The sequence below is a fragment of the Kogia breviceps genome, chromosome 5 (assembly GCF_026419965.1).
Source record: "Kogia breviceps isolate mKogBre1 chromosome 5, mKogBre1 haplotype 1, whole genome shotgun sequence".
NCBI lineage: Eukaryota > Metazoa > Chordata > Mammalia > Artiodactyla > Physeteridae > Kogia > Kogia breviceps.
The window spans coordinates 102,819,490-102,837,579 of NC_081314.1; the positions used below are offsets into that span (position 1 = coordinate 102,819,490).

The 18,090-nt window shown below is 39.4% G+C and overlaps 1 protein-coding gene and 1 pseudogene across 3 annotated transcripts in view; one reads left to right on the top strand and one right to left on the bottom strand.

Moving 5' to 3' along the window:
* The window catches only part of CMSS1 (cms1 ribosomal small subunit homolog), a 383,345-nt gene that overhangs the window by 16,128 nt on the left and 349,127 nt on the right, over positions 1-18,090 (bottom strand). For all 3 annotated transcript variants that reach the window (XM_059064867.2, XM_067034821.1, XM_059064868.2), the window contains 2 exons: positions 3,873-3,944; positions 1,664-1,793 (listed from right to left, as the gene is read on the bottom strand). In XM_059064867.2, coding sequence (XP_058920850.1) covers positions 1,664-1,793; positions 3,873-3,944 — 202 coding nt within the window. The remainder of the gene's footprint in view (positions 1-1,663; positions 1,794-3,872; positions 3,945-18,090) is intronic.
* On the top strand, positions 15,762-17,448 carry LOC131757580 (lysine-rich coiled-coil protein 1-like; annotated as a pseudogene).

The following is an 18,090-nucleotide window of genomic DNA, read 5'->3' on the forward strand; positions in this document are numbered from 1 at the left end:
CTAATTTCTTAACTGAAAATGAAAACCTGTTCCTTTTGGCTAGAGCAGTATTTTTAACATATTTTAAACATTTTCCCCTCAGCCAACCATGACCACACATTCCCTAACTATATTACTGCACTCTAATGATGATATAATATAATGTAAACTCACTATGGAACTCAAATGACTCCTTAAAGGCTTTTTCTTCTGACTTTTGACTCTCTACAATTCTAGCAAATTACAATGTTCTATGAGGTTACAGAGCAGCAGTGGTCCCATTATCTTACAAGTCCTTCTTCAGGTGAAGGTAAACTCGAACAAAGAACTAGAAGGGAAAATTGACCACTGAGTCAGAGTAAAATCAAACTTCAGTTAAACATTGAAGAGGCTTTGTTATAATACCTGGTTCCTGAGGATAGAAAAGCCAGGACCTAGCTCTCCTCCTGAGGAACTGCTGTGCTGAGAAGAGTGGTCTCTAACTGCTGTTGGACTTTCTGATCTCAGTAGGTAGAAAACTCCAGAACTCGCTCATGTGGAAATGAGTTCCTTCAATTCCCTAAAGAGTATTCCTTTTGGAAAAGGAACAGACAGGGGTACTGATGTCTCCAACCCAATGTGCATTTAAAACACACACACACATCATTTTATAAAAGAATTATAAAAATTCAGGGTACGGGCTGTTTTTCAGCTTCTCAAGCCTCTAGAAAGCATAAAGTTGTAATGGAAAAAGGAAATCAAGCTACCCTTGACTTTTTCCAAAAGCAGTGTTAGATATCTCTAGTTGTCTATATAGAGAGAGCTCATGATTTTACGACATCTTTTCTTCAATCTCTGTGCAAAAGAGTTACAGGTTATATTATTATTTTGAAATTAATTAAAATTGGTTTTAAAAATAATTTTCCAATGTCTTTTAACTTAATTATAAATACTCTAAGGCAGTAGACCTCAAATGATAGTAGTCTTAAGAATCACACAGGGGGCTTCCCTGGTGGCCCAGTGGTTGAGAGTCCGCCTGCCGATGCGGGGGACGCGGGTTCGTGCCCTGGTCCGGGAGGATCCCACGTGCCGCGGAGCGGCTGGGCCCGTGAGCCATGGCCGCTGGGCCTGTGCGTCCGGAGCCTGTGCTCCGCAGCGGGAGAGGCCACAGCAGTGAGAGGCCCGCATACCGCAAAAAAAAAAAAAAAAAAAAAAAAAAAAAAGAATCACACAGGGTGAGGTGTCAGCCTTGCTAAAAATGCAGAATTTTGTCCCTATCTTTAGATGGCTTACTTGAAAAATGTCTTGACTGGGACCCAAAATACTACTCTAAAAGCAAAACCATGACTAGATATCCATGATAAGGGCAACAACAAAACTAAGATGCTATTAAAGCTAAAGTTCTTATCTATAAAGGATGAGTAAATTAATTATCTATACTTTTGAATGTGTGCTTTATCTTTTTTTAATTTAACTTCTATCCTTATTAAAGATTCTTATTCATTGAAGAATCTGTCCAACAAAATGCACACCCAATACCTTTTGAATAAAAATTACAAATCTTTCCATGAGATTGAACGAATACCAGTTAGCATCTGAATGAAGAAATCATCCAACAGTTAAAACTATTAGGTTGAGGAAAGGAGTACTAGCAGGTGGAAATATATTAATTAAAAGGAATAACAACAAGGAAGCCTGGCTGTACCTGGTAGGGTTAGTTCTTCTAATTCAATCACTGAGCGATTGCTGCTATAATAGTCCTTCATCAGCTTCTGTAGGTCTTCAGGTGTCCCTGGTTTTGGCTCTGATTTTGCAAGAACATCAGTAATTTTCTTCTGATGGGAAAGAAGTAAAAATGGGAAGACAGATTTTAGGATGGCATTTGGCTTAGGATAGGTTCATTCCTCTGGCATTTAAACTGTAAGTAGGTTCTGTGATAGCCAAGTGTGAATGGGAGTTCTAATAAACACACTCGAGAAAACTTAAAAGATACTTCTTGGACACAACTACTGCTTTGAAAAATGAATGGATGATCTAAAAGACTCCTTGTAACTCTTGGTCTCTGCTAGGAGAACTAAAAATTTTGCAGGAGTCTATAATAGGGTACTATTTTCTGTTAAAAGTCAATAAATCTTGTTGCTTGTGGAAACCTCCTTTTAAGCCTCAGAAAATGTGTATTCCTGGGAGAGTAGAATTTTGAGAATTTCTTGTGTAACCTCGTTCTTAAGGCACTGAGTTTCAGTTTGGATTTCTGGGATTAAAGTAAGAGTTACAGGACTAATCTCAGCAAAGGAGGACACTAAACAGGGGCACTTGAGACCCTCAATTCTCAAGTCTTGGGAGAGACATCTTGAATTGGCCCTATGTAAAGCAGAACAGGAAATACTTTACAACATCTATTTTGATTTGGACTTATTTGTGTAGCATTTACTGAATGCCTGCAATGTACTAGGAATGCACAACTGTTCATTTAACTTTCATCATAAACTTCCCTTCTTATTTCTTCCTAGTACTTCACCCAAAATACAGAAAGAGCCCTTCCTTGCCTCCTACCCCAGCTTTCCCCCCCTCCTTCCATACTATCTTCCTTTTTATACCACTGCCAAGAACGGTCAAAGTTCTGTCAAATGAATTAACTTTAAAAGAACACATCATCCGTGGGCACATTTTAGCATGACCTCAGCCAAGGCTAAACTAGCTAGCTGGAGTTCTGACCTTGAACTCCAAGAACTTAACACTCCTGAAGGCCATTAGTGTACAAACTATCAAAGAGAAGTAAAAGTCGTTTCTTTAAGGACTTGCCAAAACTCAGCCAATTTGGCATTTCCCATCCTCCTATTTGGCCATGTGTAGGCAAGGAAAACATATGCACACACACTCTCAGTTTTCTAAAAGCTTGCTGTTAAGTAATTGGTTTGAGTCCATCTTCTTTCCTCTAATCCCAATCGCATTTCCTCTGTTGACTACAGTAGTAGACCCTTCTTGGCAGGGAGAGAATTACACTGCTGTTTTCACAACTGTGGTGGAAGGTCAAAGCTAACCACGCTTTCAGGCTTCCCTGGTGGTGCAGTGGTTAAAGAATCCACCTGCCAATGCAGGGGACACAGGTTTGAACCCTGGTCCACGAAGATCCCACATGCCGCGGAGCAACTAAGCCCGTGTGCCACAACTACTGAGCCTGTTGCTCTAGAGCCCACGTGCCACAAATACTGAAGCCCGCGTGCCTAGAGCCTGTGCTCAAAAGCCCGCGCACAGCAATGAACACCCAACACAGCCAAAAATATATAAATAAAAAAATGAATTTATTTTAAAAAAAAGCTAACCACACTTTCTTCAAGGCTGAGCCATAAGAAAGTTTGTATAGGAGCAACAGATTTTTCCATATGTTCACAGGCAAGTCTTAAAATGCAAGGGGAGCCTTTTGCTTTAAATTATGGTTTGAAATTAGAGTCAGAAATACCTTATACTTACACTACTTTTATCTGCTTATTATTCTCTTTTTATTAATACTTTAAGACATAAGATTTTTTAAAAATGAAATGGGTAAGAAAAGAAGGTTGGTAAATTTCTTTTCTTGGACAGAGCCAGAGGGGCCAGAGGGCAGGAGAGCTGTGGGCCCCTTCTAGAATTAGAAACCCCTGTCTGACTTCTAACCACAGTGAAAACACAGGGTGGGTAACAAAGATGTTTGGTAATCCACAAGACTGAAATAGGAATTAGAAGAATTTATTTTTAGCTCCAACAGAAACACTTATTACTAGTGACCTTAGGAAAGTCACCAAACCTCAATGAATTTTACAATTTTTGCATATCTAAAGTGGGGATTACAATAATTGCCTTATCAAAGTACACTATATAACAGTGTGATAGAAACCATGTGGGGCCGTACCATTGTAAAAAATTATTAATATTACCTTTTTCCTCTTCCTGGTCTTGGTGGCATCTTCATTTGTTTCCTTTGGTTGTATCAAGAAACATTCTTTAGGCTATAAAGAAATGTAAATGAGAAAACTTTCATCTTAGCATGATGACGTGTCAAATGATGGTATGAATCCCAAAGTATCAATATCTACTGTCATGCATGTATTCTTCAGAGTGTCTTGGTAATATGGACAAAGAAACGTTGGAAAATCCACTGAAGGCTATTATGCAGGGGCCGAGCTGACAGAATTTGTAAAAGTGAGAAAGTGCAGATGACTCAAGACTGGAAAATCTTTGAACAAAGGTCAAAATGTGTGAGTAAGTGTATATATGTGTTTAAGGTGGTGGTACAGGGTATTAAAGATAGAAGACAGTGGCTAGGTTTGGAAAATACAGGCAGAAAGAGATGTGATTAAAATTAAGATGTAGTAAAGAAGTCTTTGACTAGAATGACTGGTGTTTCCAGGAACTAGCAATGTGTGAGTCTGTATTTCCAAGTCACTGACTTAACATTTTGTTATCCATTCCTTTCCTATTCTCAATAGGCACAGAAAATCTGAAGTAGGATATATTTACTTATATTTTTATAAAACCAGCTGCACCAAATGTCTTATCTATAGTGACTACAAAATGAATGTTTCTGCTTATGGTCTGACAAAAGCCTCAACACCATGGCATCCTGAGTAATTAATTTTGCCTGTTGCCTTGACCCCTGGAGTACCCTATGTAGTTTAGTGCTATTTTTACCCTAAGGGTTTGTTTTTTGTTTTGTTTTGTTTTAGTGTAGAAAAACAGGAAATTTGGACTAAGACCTTGATTTATAAAACAGAATGCTTCAGATTCCATATTTATTAATCATAAGCAGTTACATAAAATGTTTCCTGTATTAGATCTTTTATGCAACATTTTCAAACAAGTTGCCAAGTAAGATATAAAATATAAGTGAAAACTTATTCTGAGTTTTTTCTTGATTAAGTCTCCATTCCAACTAGAGAGTACTCAGTTTAAGCTGGTAAACTACTAACTAAAGCAATCTCTACTGGCTCTGTTTAAAATGATTACAGATGAAGCTTTCTATTAAAGTTTCCAGATAGCCTGAAGATTAAGAATGCCTATGGCCTGAATCCAGAGAGATATAATGCTATGTAATTTCTTCAAGACATGGGGCCAGGACCAGCAGTTTCTAGACTCTGTTTCAGTTATAGAGAAGTAGATTCAAAAGGCTCAGGATTAAAGTAATATGGGAATCTTAAAATTTCAGCTGCTTCTCAGTTAAAAGAAAAAACCTGCAAAGTACAATTGCATCATAGCTAAAGAAAATAGATATTAGGACCTCTCTTATTTAGAAAGTTAAGCTGTCTTGTGGATGCAGATACACGCTAATTTGATGCCAATTAGAAACTGGGCCAAGGCCACTAATATGTCACAGAAGCTGCCAGACAGTCATAAGAGTCCAATTACAGATCAAGCCAACATCAGCTCATGCTGCTATGGCAAAGGCCTGGATACAATTAGTATCTCCCTAGATCCCTCAAGGCATACTTCAGTATCTTGTCCCCATTATGAAGGTTTTTGGGAAGCAGATGTAGAACCTGTTTCATTTTCTTATTTAGCAAATGGGGGTGCTCTCTAAGAGTATGTTCAATGTGAGGGGTTTGTATTTATGCCAGGTTTACAAAGCCAATTAAACATGACAGAAATTAAATGTGGAAATGAGCTCAGTTATAAGGATATGGACTCTCCAATTCTGGAAGAAAAAATAAAAACACAATCTGAATCATGCAAAGGAAAAAAGAAACATGCTTGACAACTGCTTTTGTCAAGATCCTGTAACAGGTTTACATGCTAGGTTCAAATTCTTACATCATCTTAAAGGAAATGCAGTATGATATTTGTTTTCTGGGAGCAGTAACTTTAGCTGGTTGCAGTAGGGTGCTAATGAAGAAGCAAGTTTATGGGGTCAATTTCCATAGAAGTGAGACTACTTTATGAAGAAATGCAAAGCCCACAGTATTGAAAATTCCTAAATGTTGCCAGCTGCCTTACAAATGCTGATGTTTACCCTCAGAGAGACTAGGTAAGATGAGGAAGACTCAGGGTAGGCCAAGTAACCATTTCTAGAAACTGATTCCAACAGTATCTGACTTTGGCAGTTAATAAGTAATGTCATTTCTTTATGCAGTGATTTTTAAATATGTACCCTGAGTATGAAGTTAAAGATTTAGAAGAATCACACTTGCCCAAAAATATACCAAAAAAAACTTATTAAGCTTTCAGTGAAGCAATTAATTGGGGCATGTTTTCAATTCCTTAAAGTGTCAAAAATTATATCCTTTAAGAATGAGTCTTCTGGTTTTAAGCATGGCAAATCATTTTCAAAACGCTACTAAAATGAAAATAAAGGAGGGACTTCCCTGGTGGCGCAGTGGTTAAGACTCCATGCTCCCAATGCAGAGGGCCCAGGTTCTATCCCTGGCTGGGGAACTAGATCTCAAATGCATGCTGCAACTAACAGTTCGCATGTCTCTACTAAGGAGCCCACGAGCCACAACTAAGGAGCCCACCTGCTGCAACTAAGACCTGGCATGACCAAATAAATAAATAAATATTTTTTAAAAAATTGAAAATAAAGGAAACTGAAAAAGATGTAAGTCTATAAGGACCAAGAAACCAGGAGGAAGGACAACAGTAGTGGAGAGATTTCAACAACTGTTTGGAAAATGGAAAGGGTTGAAACTGGATGGAAGCTATTTAGCATAGGGAGAGAGACATCTAGCACCTGGGTTTCTAGAGGGGCGGATGCTAACAATAAGTATGTCTGTTTCCCCTTTTGGACTCTGAAAAGGTTCAGCAGTGGGTGGCACAAGGTACTACAGAGGGGAAAGGGTTTGAAAGAAAGAGACTGGTTGAAACTTTATTAAAATGATTAGCCTCCCTCCTACACCCACCTGGCTATATTTTCTGTCCAGGCAGCCAAGCAACTATCCCATTACTGCTGCCTCTCATCTTGTTCTTCCTAACAGAAGACTGGAGATTTATGCTCTGGAGAGAATAAGAAGACCAAGAAGTCTAGCACAAGGGAGGCAGGGTAGAGGTTGAAGCTCATTTCCTTTTCCTGTCCCTGCTTCAGGATATTTCAAGAGAGGTTTATATAGTGTAGGCAGAACACTACTGAATTCTTCTCTGGAAAAATAAAATGGCCTAAGAGAAATGCCACAAGAGAGTGGCATTTGGGGGTTTCATAGTAAATGTCCAGCTTTGTTATCACATCACCCTACCAAGAGGTCCACTAATTAACAAGCCCCACTTATGCACAAAAGTTTTCCATTAACTTTTTAGTGTGTCTCTCTTTAATATGAATAGACAGCTAAGGTTCATCAGACATCTAAGGAAAGTCTCCAACATCATAGCAAATAAACAAAAAAAAGAAAAAAGAACCCTGAGGAAACAGAGACTGTACTTCAAAACAATTACAATTAATATTCTCAGAGAGATGAGGGAAGAATTTTCAGCCATGAAACAAGATGCTATAAAACGAGATGCTATAAAACAAGATGCTATAAAAAAGGGAAAAAATAAAAAAACATTTAAACCTTAAAACAAATAAGAAAGTTGGGGGACTTCCTTGGTGGCACAGTGGTTAAGAATCTGCCTGTCAATGCAGAGGACATGGGTTCGATCCCTGGTCGGGGAAGATCCCACATGCTGCAGAGCAACTAAGCCCACGAGCCATAACTACTGAGCCTGCACACTGCAACTACTGAAGCCAGCACGCTCTAGGGCCCGCATGCTGCAACTACTAAGCCCACGTGCTGCAAATACTGAAGCCCGCGCTCCTAGAGCCTGTGCTCCACAACAAGAGAAGCCACTGCAATGAGAAGCCTGTGCACTGCAACGAAGAGTAGCCCCCACTTGCCACAACTAGAGAAAGCTTATGCGCACCAATGAAGACCCAATGCAGCAAAAAATTAAAATAATTAAAATTAAAATTAAAGAAAGTTGGAATAAAAATGTAGGAGGAAGGCTTGAAGATAAAGTAGAAAAAATCTCCCAGAAAGATGAAAAAAATGATAAGAAAAAAATGGTTAGAAAATTAGAGAATCAGCCCAAGAGAATCAACATGCCAATAAAAGGTATTATACAAAGTAAGAGTCATATAAAACAGTGGGAAAGAAGTGATTAAAAAATTAATGTATAAAAAACTTTCCAGAACTGAAGGAAAATTTCTAGAACATGAAACTCCAAATTGAAAGCCCATTAAGTATACAGTACAATTGATAAGAAAAATAACCATGCTAAGGAAAATCATTGTGAAATTGCAGAACACCCTGGACAAACAAAAGATTCTTAAAACTTATGAAAAGAAAAACAGTAACATACAAAATACAAAAGGTCAAAGAAAAGAATGGTGGCAGAACATTGCAACAGCAGTAATCGATGCTTGAACTCAGTAGAACAAAGCCTTCAAAATTATGGGGAAAATTTATTTGCAAATTAGATTTTTTTTTCAAATTAGATTTTTATACCCAGCAAAATTATCAATCAAGTTAAGAGGAAAATTTTCAGATTTCAGTAAACATTCTCAGATATTTAAGATCTCAAAAATTTACTTCCTACCCACAGATACTCAAGGCTCTATTCCAGCACAATAAAGGACTAAATCAAGAAAGAGGATGACATAGGATTTAGTAAGTAGGGAGACCAATCTGGGAGACTACTGAAGGGGCAGTAAAGAGAAGTCTCAGTTGTTCAGCAGGCCTAGAGAATAACCAATTCAGAGTGGAATAAAAGTGTGGAGATCTGTAGGAAAGAACAATAACTGATATATTTGAACATATGGAAAATATTGTCCATGGGCATGTAGAAGAGATGTTGGAACATATGGGAGCAATTAATAATAGGAACATAGCAAGCTAGGCAAGTGAAGAAATAAGGTAATTATTAATACCATCATAATAAAGAGTTGTATAAGAAAGGAGGGATGATGATAGCTTCTCTTTTTCTCAGCACTGAACAGTGTTTCCTTGGTCATAATAATGAAAGAGTGACAACTGTTTTAACCAAAATGTAATACTGTATTGGCAGAGGAAGTAGCAGTTGGAGAGGGAATAGGGCATAGGTGAGAGGACTATGTCCTCCTATGCTACCTCGGGAAGATAATGTCAGAACATGGTAAATCAAGAAACTGCAGTATAAAATATAAGGTAGCAAGTAAGAAAAACAGCTAAAGACTGATGGTGGTTGACCCTGATGAAAGACCTAGATAAGAGTAGGGAAGGGGACTGCTGCTTTTCCACTAAAAACTTTTAATAGTGTTTGATTATTACTTTGGTAAAAATAAAAAAATGTAAATTGTCATTTTATAACAAAAACAAGCATGTTCATTGTAAAAATAAAAACAACTTAGAACTGCCTTTTGGGTTTGGCCAAAAGTTATTCAATACACACTCACCGAAATGTCTAAAATTAAAAGACAGATAACTCCAAAAGTTGATAAAAATATAAAGCAAGCAAAACTCTCATACACTGATAGTGGGAGTGGAAAAAAGGCATAATCATTTTTGAAAAAAGTCTAGCAGTTTTTATAAAACTAAACATGATTCAGCAATTCTACTCCTATGTGTTTACTCAAGAGAAATAAAAATATATGCTAACAAAAAAGGCTTGTATATGATTGTTGATTGTAGATTTATTCATAATAGATCCTAAAAGGAAATAGCCACAGGTATCCATCAACAGAAGAATGGATAAATAAACTATGATATATTTACACAGTTGAATATTACTTAGTGTTATGGATTGAATTGTGTTTCCCATAATTCATATGCTGAAGCCCTAATCCCCAGTGTGACTATATTTGGAGATAGGGCCTTTGAAGAAGTAATTAAGGTTAAATGAGGTCATAAGGATGGGGTCCTGATCCAATAGGACTGGTGTCCTTATATGAGGAGGAAGAGACACTAGGACTGTGCACACACAGAGAAAGACCCTATGAGGACACAGTGAGAAGGCAACCATCTACAAACCAAGGGGAAAAGCATCAGGAGAAACTAAACCTGACAACACCCTGATTTTGAACTTCCAGCCTCCCGAACCGTGAGAAATAAATTGCTGATGTTTATACCACCCAGTCTGTGCTACTTTATTATGGCAGTCCTAGCAGACTAACATACTCAGCAAAACCAAACAACAAAAAAAAAAAACAAAAAGAACCACTGTCATCAACATGGATGAATCTAAATACTTTTGTGCTGAATAAAAGAAGCCTCGAACAAAAGAGCATACCCTGTATGATTTCATTTACATGAAATCCTAGAAAAAGCAAAACAAGTTTTTTTTGAAAAAACATCAGAACAGTGGTTGCCTCAGGGGCAAGGAGTTTGGAATGGTGATTAACAGGGAGGTGGCATGAAAGGATCCTGGGGTGATGGTAATGTTCTGTATCCTGTAGGGGTTTGTGGTATGGAGTTATATGAATTTGTCAAAACTCATTGAATGGTACATTTGACATTTGTGTATTTTATTGTATGTTAACTTTACCTTACAAGGAAAAAGAAAAGAACTTTAAAGTAAATATTGAGCTTTTAAAAATAATATGCATGCTGAAGCATCTGAGGGGAGTGTACTGATTTTGCAAATTACTTTGAAATGTGTCAAAAATAAGGTCATTGCTAGATGGATAGTGCCTGAACACACTGTTCAAAAATTTTGGACACAGTCACAGTTACATAAGAAATCCTTAAAGGGAATTCCCTGGCGGTCCAGTGGTTAGGACTCCATGCTTTCACTGCTGAGGGTCCGGGTTTGATACCTGGTCGGGGAACTAGGATCCCGCAAGCCCCGCAGTGCAGCCAAATTATAAAGAAAAAACAAAAGTCTTTAAAGAAATTAAAGGTGCGCCTCGCAGATTCTCTCAAACATGAGTCTAGGAAGCTTAAGGGGTCTTATCTTGTAATTGTCTCAGCTGAAGCCCAAGGTACAGAAGGGTTTATCTGGAAAACATTGTGGGTGTGACTTCTGCCTAATAGAGTAAATCCCCAGAAGAATCATAGGAGACCCACACAATTCTTTTTTTAAAAAGTTAAATTAATTAATTAATTAATTAATTAATTTTGGCTGAGTTGGGTCTTCATGGCTGCATGCAGGCTTTCTCTAGTTGCGGTGAGCAGGGGCTACTTTTTGTTGCGGTGCGCGGGCTTCTCATTGCAGTGGCTTCTCTTGTTGCAAAGCACGGGCTCTAGGCATGCAGTCTTCAGTAGTTGTGGCATGTGGGCTCAGCAGTTGTGGCTCGCAGGCTCTAGAGTGCAGGCTCAGTAGTTGTGGCACATGGGCTTAGCTGCTCCGCATGTGGGATCATCATTGAACAGGGCTCGAACCCATGTTCCTGGCATTGGCAGGTGGATTCTTAACCACTGCGTCACCAGGGAAGCCCCCACACAATTCTTAAAGGAGTTATATATTCAGAAGCTGAGAGGGTGAGAGAGGAACCCTCAGAATTCTATTATCAAGAAGCAAGCAGAAAGAGCTGCTTAGTTGCAAACACATGTTACCTTTCATTTTTTTAAAAAAGGGAGGATGACTCAGAGGACAGAACAAGAACCCAAACAGCATTGCCAAGAACCATAAGATCTTGGACCTTAAGACTTAATCAAGAAACTCCTAACACTTTCTGAATGTTGTGAACCAATGACTCTTTGTTACTCCTATTTGAATAGAAATGCCGATAGAGGTTATCCAATGCTTGCCTCACCGCCTGGTGTTGGGTACGTAGGCGTGAGATAACTTGTCTCCTTAGTTTCATAGGTTGAGAAGAAATACACTCAAAGAGCTATACTTAAAGGTCTAAACCCGAGGAACTTCAACTGCACCTGGACCTGATCTAGACAATGAAATTCTGGACACCAAGCTCATGCTGTAACGTCGTAAGATTTTTGCGAGCCTTGGGAGGGGCAAATATATTCTGCATATGGGAGGGATGTAAATCACTGGGGGCCAGAGGGCAGACTGTGGCAGCCAGATTACAGAATAGCACCAGTGATCACTATCTCCTGGTATTCATCCCCTCCTCTTGAATGTGTACCAGATTTACTAACAGAATATGGCAGAAGTGATGTGATGTCAGTTCTGAGATTAGGTTATAAAAAGACTGTCGTTTCTCTCTTAGAGGAAAACATAAGAAGAACACTGTTTGAAATAAATCACAGCAAGATGCTTTTTGACCCACCCCCTAGAGAAATGGAAATAAAAACAAAAATAAACAAATGGGACCTAATGAAACTTAAAAGATTTTGAACAGCAAAGGATACCATAAACAAGACCAAAATACAACCCTCAGAATGGGAGAAAATATTTGCAAACCAAGCAACTGACAAAGGATTAATCTCCAAAATATACAAACAGCTCATGTAGCTCAATATCAAAAAAACAAACAACCCAATCCAAAAATGGGCAGAAAATCTAAACAGACATTTCTCCAAAGAAGATATACAGATTGCCAAAAACACATGAAAGGATGCTTAACATCACTAATCATTAGAGAAATGCAAATCAAAACTACAGTGAGGTATCACCTCACACGGGTCAGAATGGCCATCATCAAAAAATCTACAAACAATAAATGCTGGAGAGGGTGTGGACAAAAGGGAACTCTCTTGTACTGTTGGTGGGAATGTAAATTGATACAGCCACTATGGAGAACAGTATGGAGGTTCCCTAAAAAACTAAAAATAGAACTACCATATGACCCAGCAATCCCACTACTGGGCATATACCCTGAGAGAACCATAATTCAAAAAGAGTCATGTACCACAATGTTCACTGCAGAACTATTTACAATAGCCAGGACAGGGAAGCAACCTAAATGTCCATCGACAGAGGAGTGGATAAAGAAGAAGTGACACATAAATACAATGGAATATTACTCAGCCATAAAAAGAAATGAAACTGAGTTATTTGTAATGAGGTGGATGGACCTAGAGTCTGTCATACAGGGTGAAGTAAGTCAGAAAGAGAAAAACAAATACCGTATGCTAACACATATATATGGAATCTAAAAAAAAGCATTCTGAAGAATCTAGGGGCAGGACAGGAATAAAGACGCAGACGTAGAGAATGGACTTGAGGGCATGGGGTGGGGGAAGGGTAAGCTGGGACTAAGTGAGAGAGTAGCATTGACATATACACTAGCAAATGTAAAATAGCTAGCTAGTGGGAAGCAGCTGCATCGCACGGGGAGATCAGCTAGGTGCTTTGTGACCACCTAGAGGGGTGGGATAGGGAGGGTGGGAAGGAGATGCACGAGGGAGGGGATATGGGGATATATGTATACATATAGCTGATTTACTTTGTTATACATTAGAAACTAACACACCATTGTAAAGCAATTATACTCTAATAAAGATGTTTAAAAAAAAAAAGACTGGTTTTGGTCTTGAGTGCTCTTGTTAGTTCCCTCTTGGGTCACTCACATGGCCTGAAGGAAGCCATGGGCAATGTTGTGAGGCATCCCTGTGGAGAGGCTCACATGATGATGGACTGAGGCCTGCCAACAGCCACCTGAATGAGCTTCATGAAGTGTTCCTCATGGTGGAGCCCCTAAAATCCAGCTTACAACTTGACTGACAACTGATGAGAGATATAGAGCCAGAGAGACTGAACTTAGCCATGCCTGTGAGGTAACAGAAACTGAGATAAGGAATCTTTTCTGTTTTAAGCTACTAACTTTGGGGGTAATTTGTTATAAAACAATAGATTAATACAAAGAGAAACAGAATTGAGACACCAGCATGGAAAGGAGGAAGGTAAATCAGAGAGTAGCCAGGACACAGTCCTCTTTTCTCTTAATCAAGAATAATCTTGCAGAGTAGGAGAGATATGAAATGATCAATGTGAAAATAAAGAATTAGTAAGAAAATACAGTAGTGAGGGAGGTAAGTAAGGAGGGAAAGGGACAAGTACTCTTGCTGAAGATTCTCTTATGATCCAAGGAGATAAACAAAAGGCTAGCTTAAGAAAAAAAGTCCAGTGTTGTCTCTGAGGGGGAGAGGATAGGTCATGGAACCATTAAAAGGCTACTGACATCATGGAGGCATCAATGAAAATTCACGAAATCCCTCATAAAGGATTATATTCTGGGAACCATAATTACAAAGTCACTAGGGCTGGCTCTGAAATGAGTAATGTTGAGGAGGGAAGAGGGTGATGCAATCTCTAGGAGTAGGGGAATTCATCATTTATTTTGGAAGCAGTATTTGGAAAAAAAAAAACAACTACTGGCAAATCTTTATACTCACATTATTAAGGAGGCCAAGGATGATTGTTTAGATGTGAAATGGTTGCTAGAGATGATGTAGTTGCAAGGGTAGAAAACTTGTATAAAGTTATAAACCTGCTGCTTGAAATACTGGACAGATGGGAGGTGTGGACTCAGTAATAAAAATGTGAGGCCTAGCTATGGCAAAGGAGGGAACATCATCTAACTGGACAGATACTTTCACCTGGTGATATGCATATTACAGTTAGCAACATAATGCCAGGCAGTTCCTATGCAAGCATTAAAAAACAAAACAAACAAAAAACCCCTTCAAGAACAGCAAACAAGTAAGCAAATTTGAAAAAAATTCAAAACTTAAATATAGTAAACAGTAATTTCTTTTCTTTTTCTTTTTTTTTTTTGATCCAAGAAAAAAATATGATTACTATTAAAAAACAAATACTTGGTCACATGTGCCAAATGAATCATGTGCCTATGGCTGTGCTAGGTACCACAGTGAACACAAAAGAAACCCTGGCCCCTGAGGTGCTTATGGGCTAGTTGGAAATGCAACCTCTACGTGCATAAAACAACAAGAGAAGGACTCAAGAAAGGACAGTCGGCCTGACAAAAAGGCCGTCCTTGGGGTGGTGAGATGAGTTCTAGAGGGAGAAGGGAGACAGGACGAGGAGGCCACAGAGGAGTCCAAGGGACTGTGTGGTATTAGGGCTGGAGGAGAAGAGACTCCCAGGTCTAATGTCAAGGTGGGGGACCCTTCAAGGAAGGGCCGAAGGAGGGACAAGAGTCACGGGGCTCCAAAAGGCGTCTGCGGGCAGCAGCGTCAGGGAGCCAATGGCTCACAGCTGGGACACAAAGGGTTGAGATGGGAAGAGGGGTAAGAAAGCTGGGATACCAGTCTAGTCATCCATTATTCCTTTTCACAAATGAGTGCCAGTTCGGGGAAGGTTCTGTGCCAGATGCAGTGGAGATGCACAGATGTGTACAGCATGGTAGGGAGACCAGAGAGATAGATGGATAACACTCAAATAAGGCAGAGGGGCACAAGGAGATTCCTGTGTGAATTCTCTGGCCAGGGCAATGATAGGCTTGTAGAGAGTGATAAGGGCACTGGGTCTACCTAGGACTTTGATTTTTTTTTAAATTTTTATTTATTTACTTATTTACTTATTGGCCACTCGGCATGCAGGATCTTAGTTCCCAGACCAGGGATTGAACCAGTGTCCCCTGCAGTGGAAGCCCTAACCACTGGACTGCCAGGGAATTCCCAGGACTTTGTTTCCTTAAAGCAATTTGTTAGTGAAAGAAATTAGAGCAAGATGAAGGTGGTTAAAATGAGCAGTAAAATCTCTGGTGATTTTTCTTTTTCCTTGGCAGAAAATAGCAATGGCATGCGACCAAGAAATTACTTGATGGCATGGTTAATCCAATTTTCCCAAGTTGAATGAGGAAGGACAGGTGGAAAGGGAAATGGAAGCAGTGTCATCCTCAGGGTGTGGCTTAAAGGCAGTCAAGTGGGTCATCACTCCTGGTACCCATGTCTCTGAGCTTCAGGTTCTTTGTAAAATGGGGTCCCCCCTACTTCGTAGGAAAGCTGTGATGATTGTGAGTCATGGTGCCTTACACAGTGCCTGTGGTGAGTGTTCAATAATTCGTCTTATTATTGTTGAAACCAGGGCTGCTGAAAGATAGGTGAATGCTCATGGAAATTAAGAATGTATTTAACTTTCTCTTCCTCGATCTTTCTCCTTTCTTCCTGTGGTTCCCTGCCATTTGTCTAACTTGATGGTTGTGGAAAAAGAAGACTCAAGTTGGAAGGAGGTAAAAAATAGGTGGGAATTCAGCAAGGCGAACGCTCTGCCAATAAAAAGACAGTAAAGATGCAGGCTTCGGTGAGTTTATTAATGCAAATTTATTCTGTCGCCAAAGAGTCCAGAAAAAGTGAGGAACAATCAAAAATAAAATCAAGGGAGAAAGTAATAAAAAAGAAAAGCAAAGCCAGTGGGCTACAAAGAATATTTGGAGCAAGCGCAGTAACGTGCCTCGCCGCTAGGGCGGCGGTGCCGTCCAGTCGGACGCTGGTGGTGGCGGCCACTTCCCCTCAGGAAGTCCGGTCTCCGCCTCCTGCTCCCACCCTGCTTGCTCGGCGGCGGCAGCGGTGGTCCCTGCCTCTCCGCCTCCTCCACCTCGGCCTGTCCACTGGCGGGCAGTGTTGGCGTGGAGGGGGCCCCTGCCTCAGAGAAGATACCACGTTGAATGAGCAAAGACTGAACTTTTTACAGATACCTTTTGTAAAAGGCTTATAAGGAGTAGTGCCATAATTTGAATCACAATGGATTTCACATTATGAGGTGAATGGGAGTGGAGTATTGGACAAAAGTAGATGTTTTAATCTCTGCATCATGGTTTTTAGCTCCTCAGTAGTTGCACAGTCTAACTATTTGGGGAAAGTTCATGCTAAAAAACGGAAGCAATCAATGGGTGAATATGATCAAATTTCTCCACCAAGTTCTCAACCTGTTAAGGAGAACCCCTTGTCAACCTAACGATCAAAGACATGTGACTCTTTTCAAGATGAACTTGAAGATTACATCAAAGTGCAGTAAGCCAGAGGCTTAGAGCCAAAGACTTGTTTCAGAAAGATGAGAGAGGATTATTCGGAAACCTGTGTGTGCAAAGAAGAGGTTGATTCTAGACCCAGGTGTAGAATGTTTGATCAGACTCCTTTGTGAAACCATCCAGACCTACCGAAGACCATGCAGTATTTCGCAAACAGTGGAAAAGTGGTTACCTCAGTGGCTAGCAGCTCATGACAGCAGGCTGAGACTGGACTCCCTGAGCTGCTGTCAATTCACCAGAGACTGTTTCTCAGGAAAACCAGTAGCCCTGAACTTTAGTCAGCAAGAGTATAACCGTAGCTCATACAGTGTAGAATCTGAGGTTTACAGGCACCTCTCCTCAGAAAACAGTACCAGTGTCCATCAAGCTAGTTATAAACAGATACATCACAAGAGAAAAAGGCTCCCAGAGAAAGGCTGGGAAAAACGAGAGGAGGAGCGGCCCAAGCGTAAGAGGAAGAAAGCTTGTGAGGAAATAGATTTAGACAAATACAAGAAACATCCAAAGAAACAAAACAGAGGTGGAAATAGTACAGAAAAGCTTAACAACCAAAAGGAGAAAAAAAGCCGAGATGTAGCCTTTAAGAAAGAGGAACATAAGCACAGTAAAGAGAAAAAGGAACAAGGCAAAGAAAGGAAGAAGAGGAGATGCTTTGGGACCAGTCTCTCCTTGGATTTTGAAGCTCTTGTATTGGTTCTCCTGAGGTTAAACTGAAAAAACAGTTGAGGAGCTTGGTTTTACGATGTTCCTATTGCTCTTTTCACGTGAACAGGTACAAAGGCTAAGTGAACAGAAAACATTTAGTGTGCTTGCTCTCCAACATGAAATTACTTTTCCTCTTTTCTAAAATCATTACTACATTTTTCTTATACATAACGTAATTTCCCTTAACGAGAGTGGCTCTGCTTTAATTCATCAAATTGCTATGATGGTGGAAGTATTTTTCCGTTGGGATGTCATTTATTTTAAATTGGAGGATTAATAGGCTTTACAGAATCTATTTCTTGATTGGGTTTTAGTTTGGAGTGGGTGTTTTTATATTCATTAGTTTTCTCTGTGAAGCAGTTTAGATTGATTTTTTTTCCTTTGTTAGATCTAACTTGCAGTATATTTTCTATATTGGAAAGTGGAAAATGACATACATTATAATAAGCTTAAGTTACATACAGTTTTAAACATTTCAAGGAGTCGATACAAAATCAGTTTATATTCTGGAAATGTTGATAATATAATAAAGTTCTAATTTCTACCAAAAAAAAGAATATTTGGAAACAAGTTCTGCAAGTAGGCACTGATTAGAGGCAAAGGTCAAAGAAGGCATG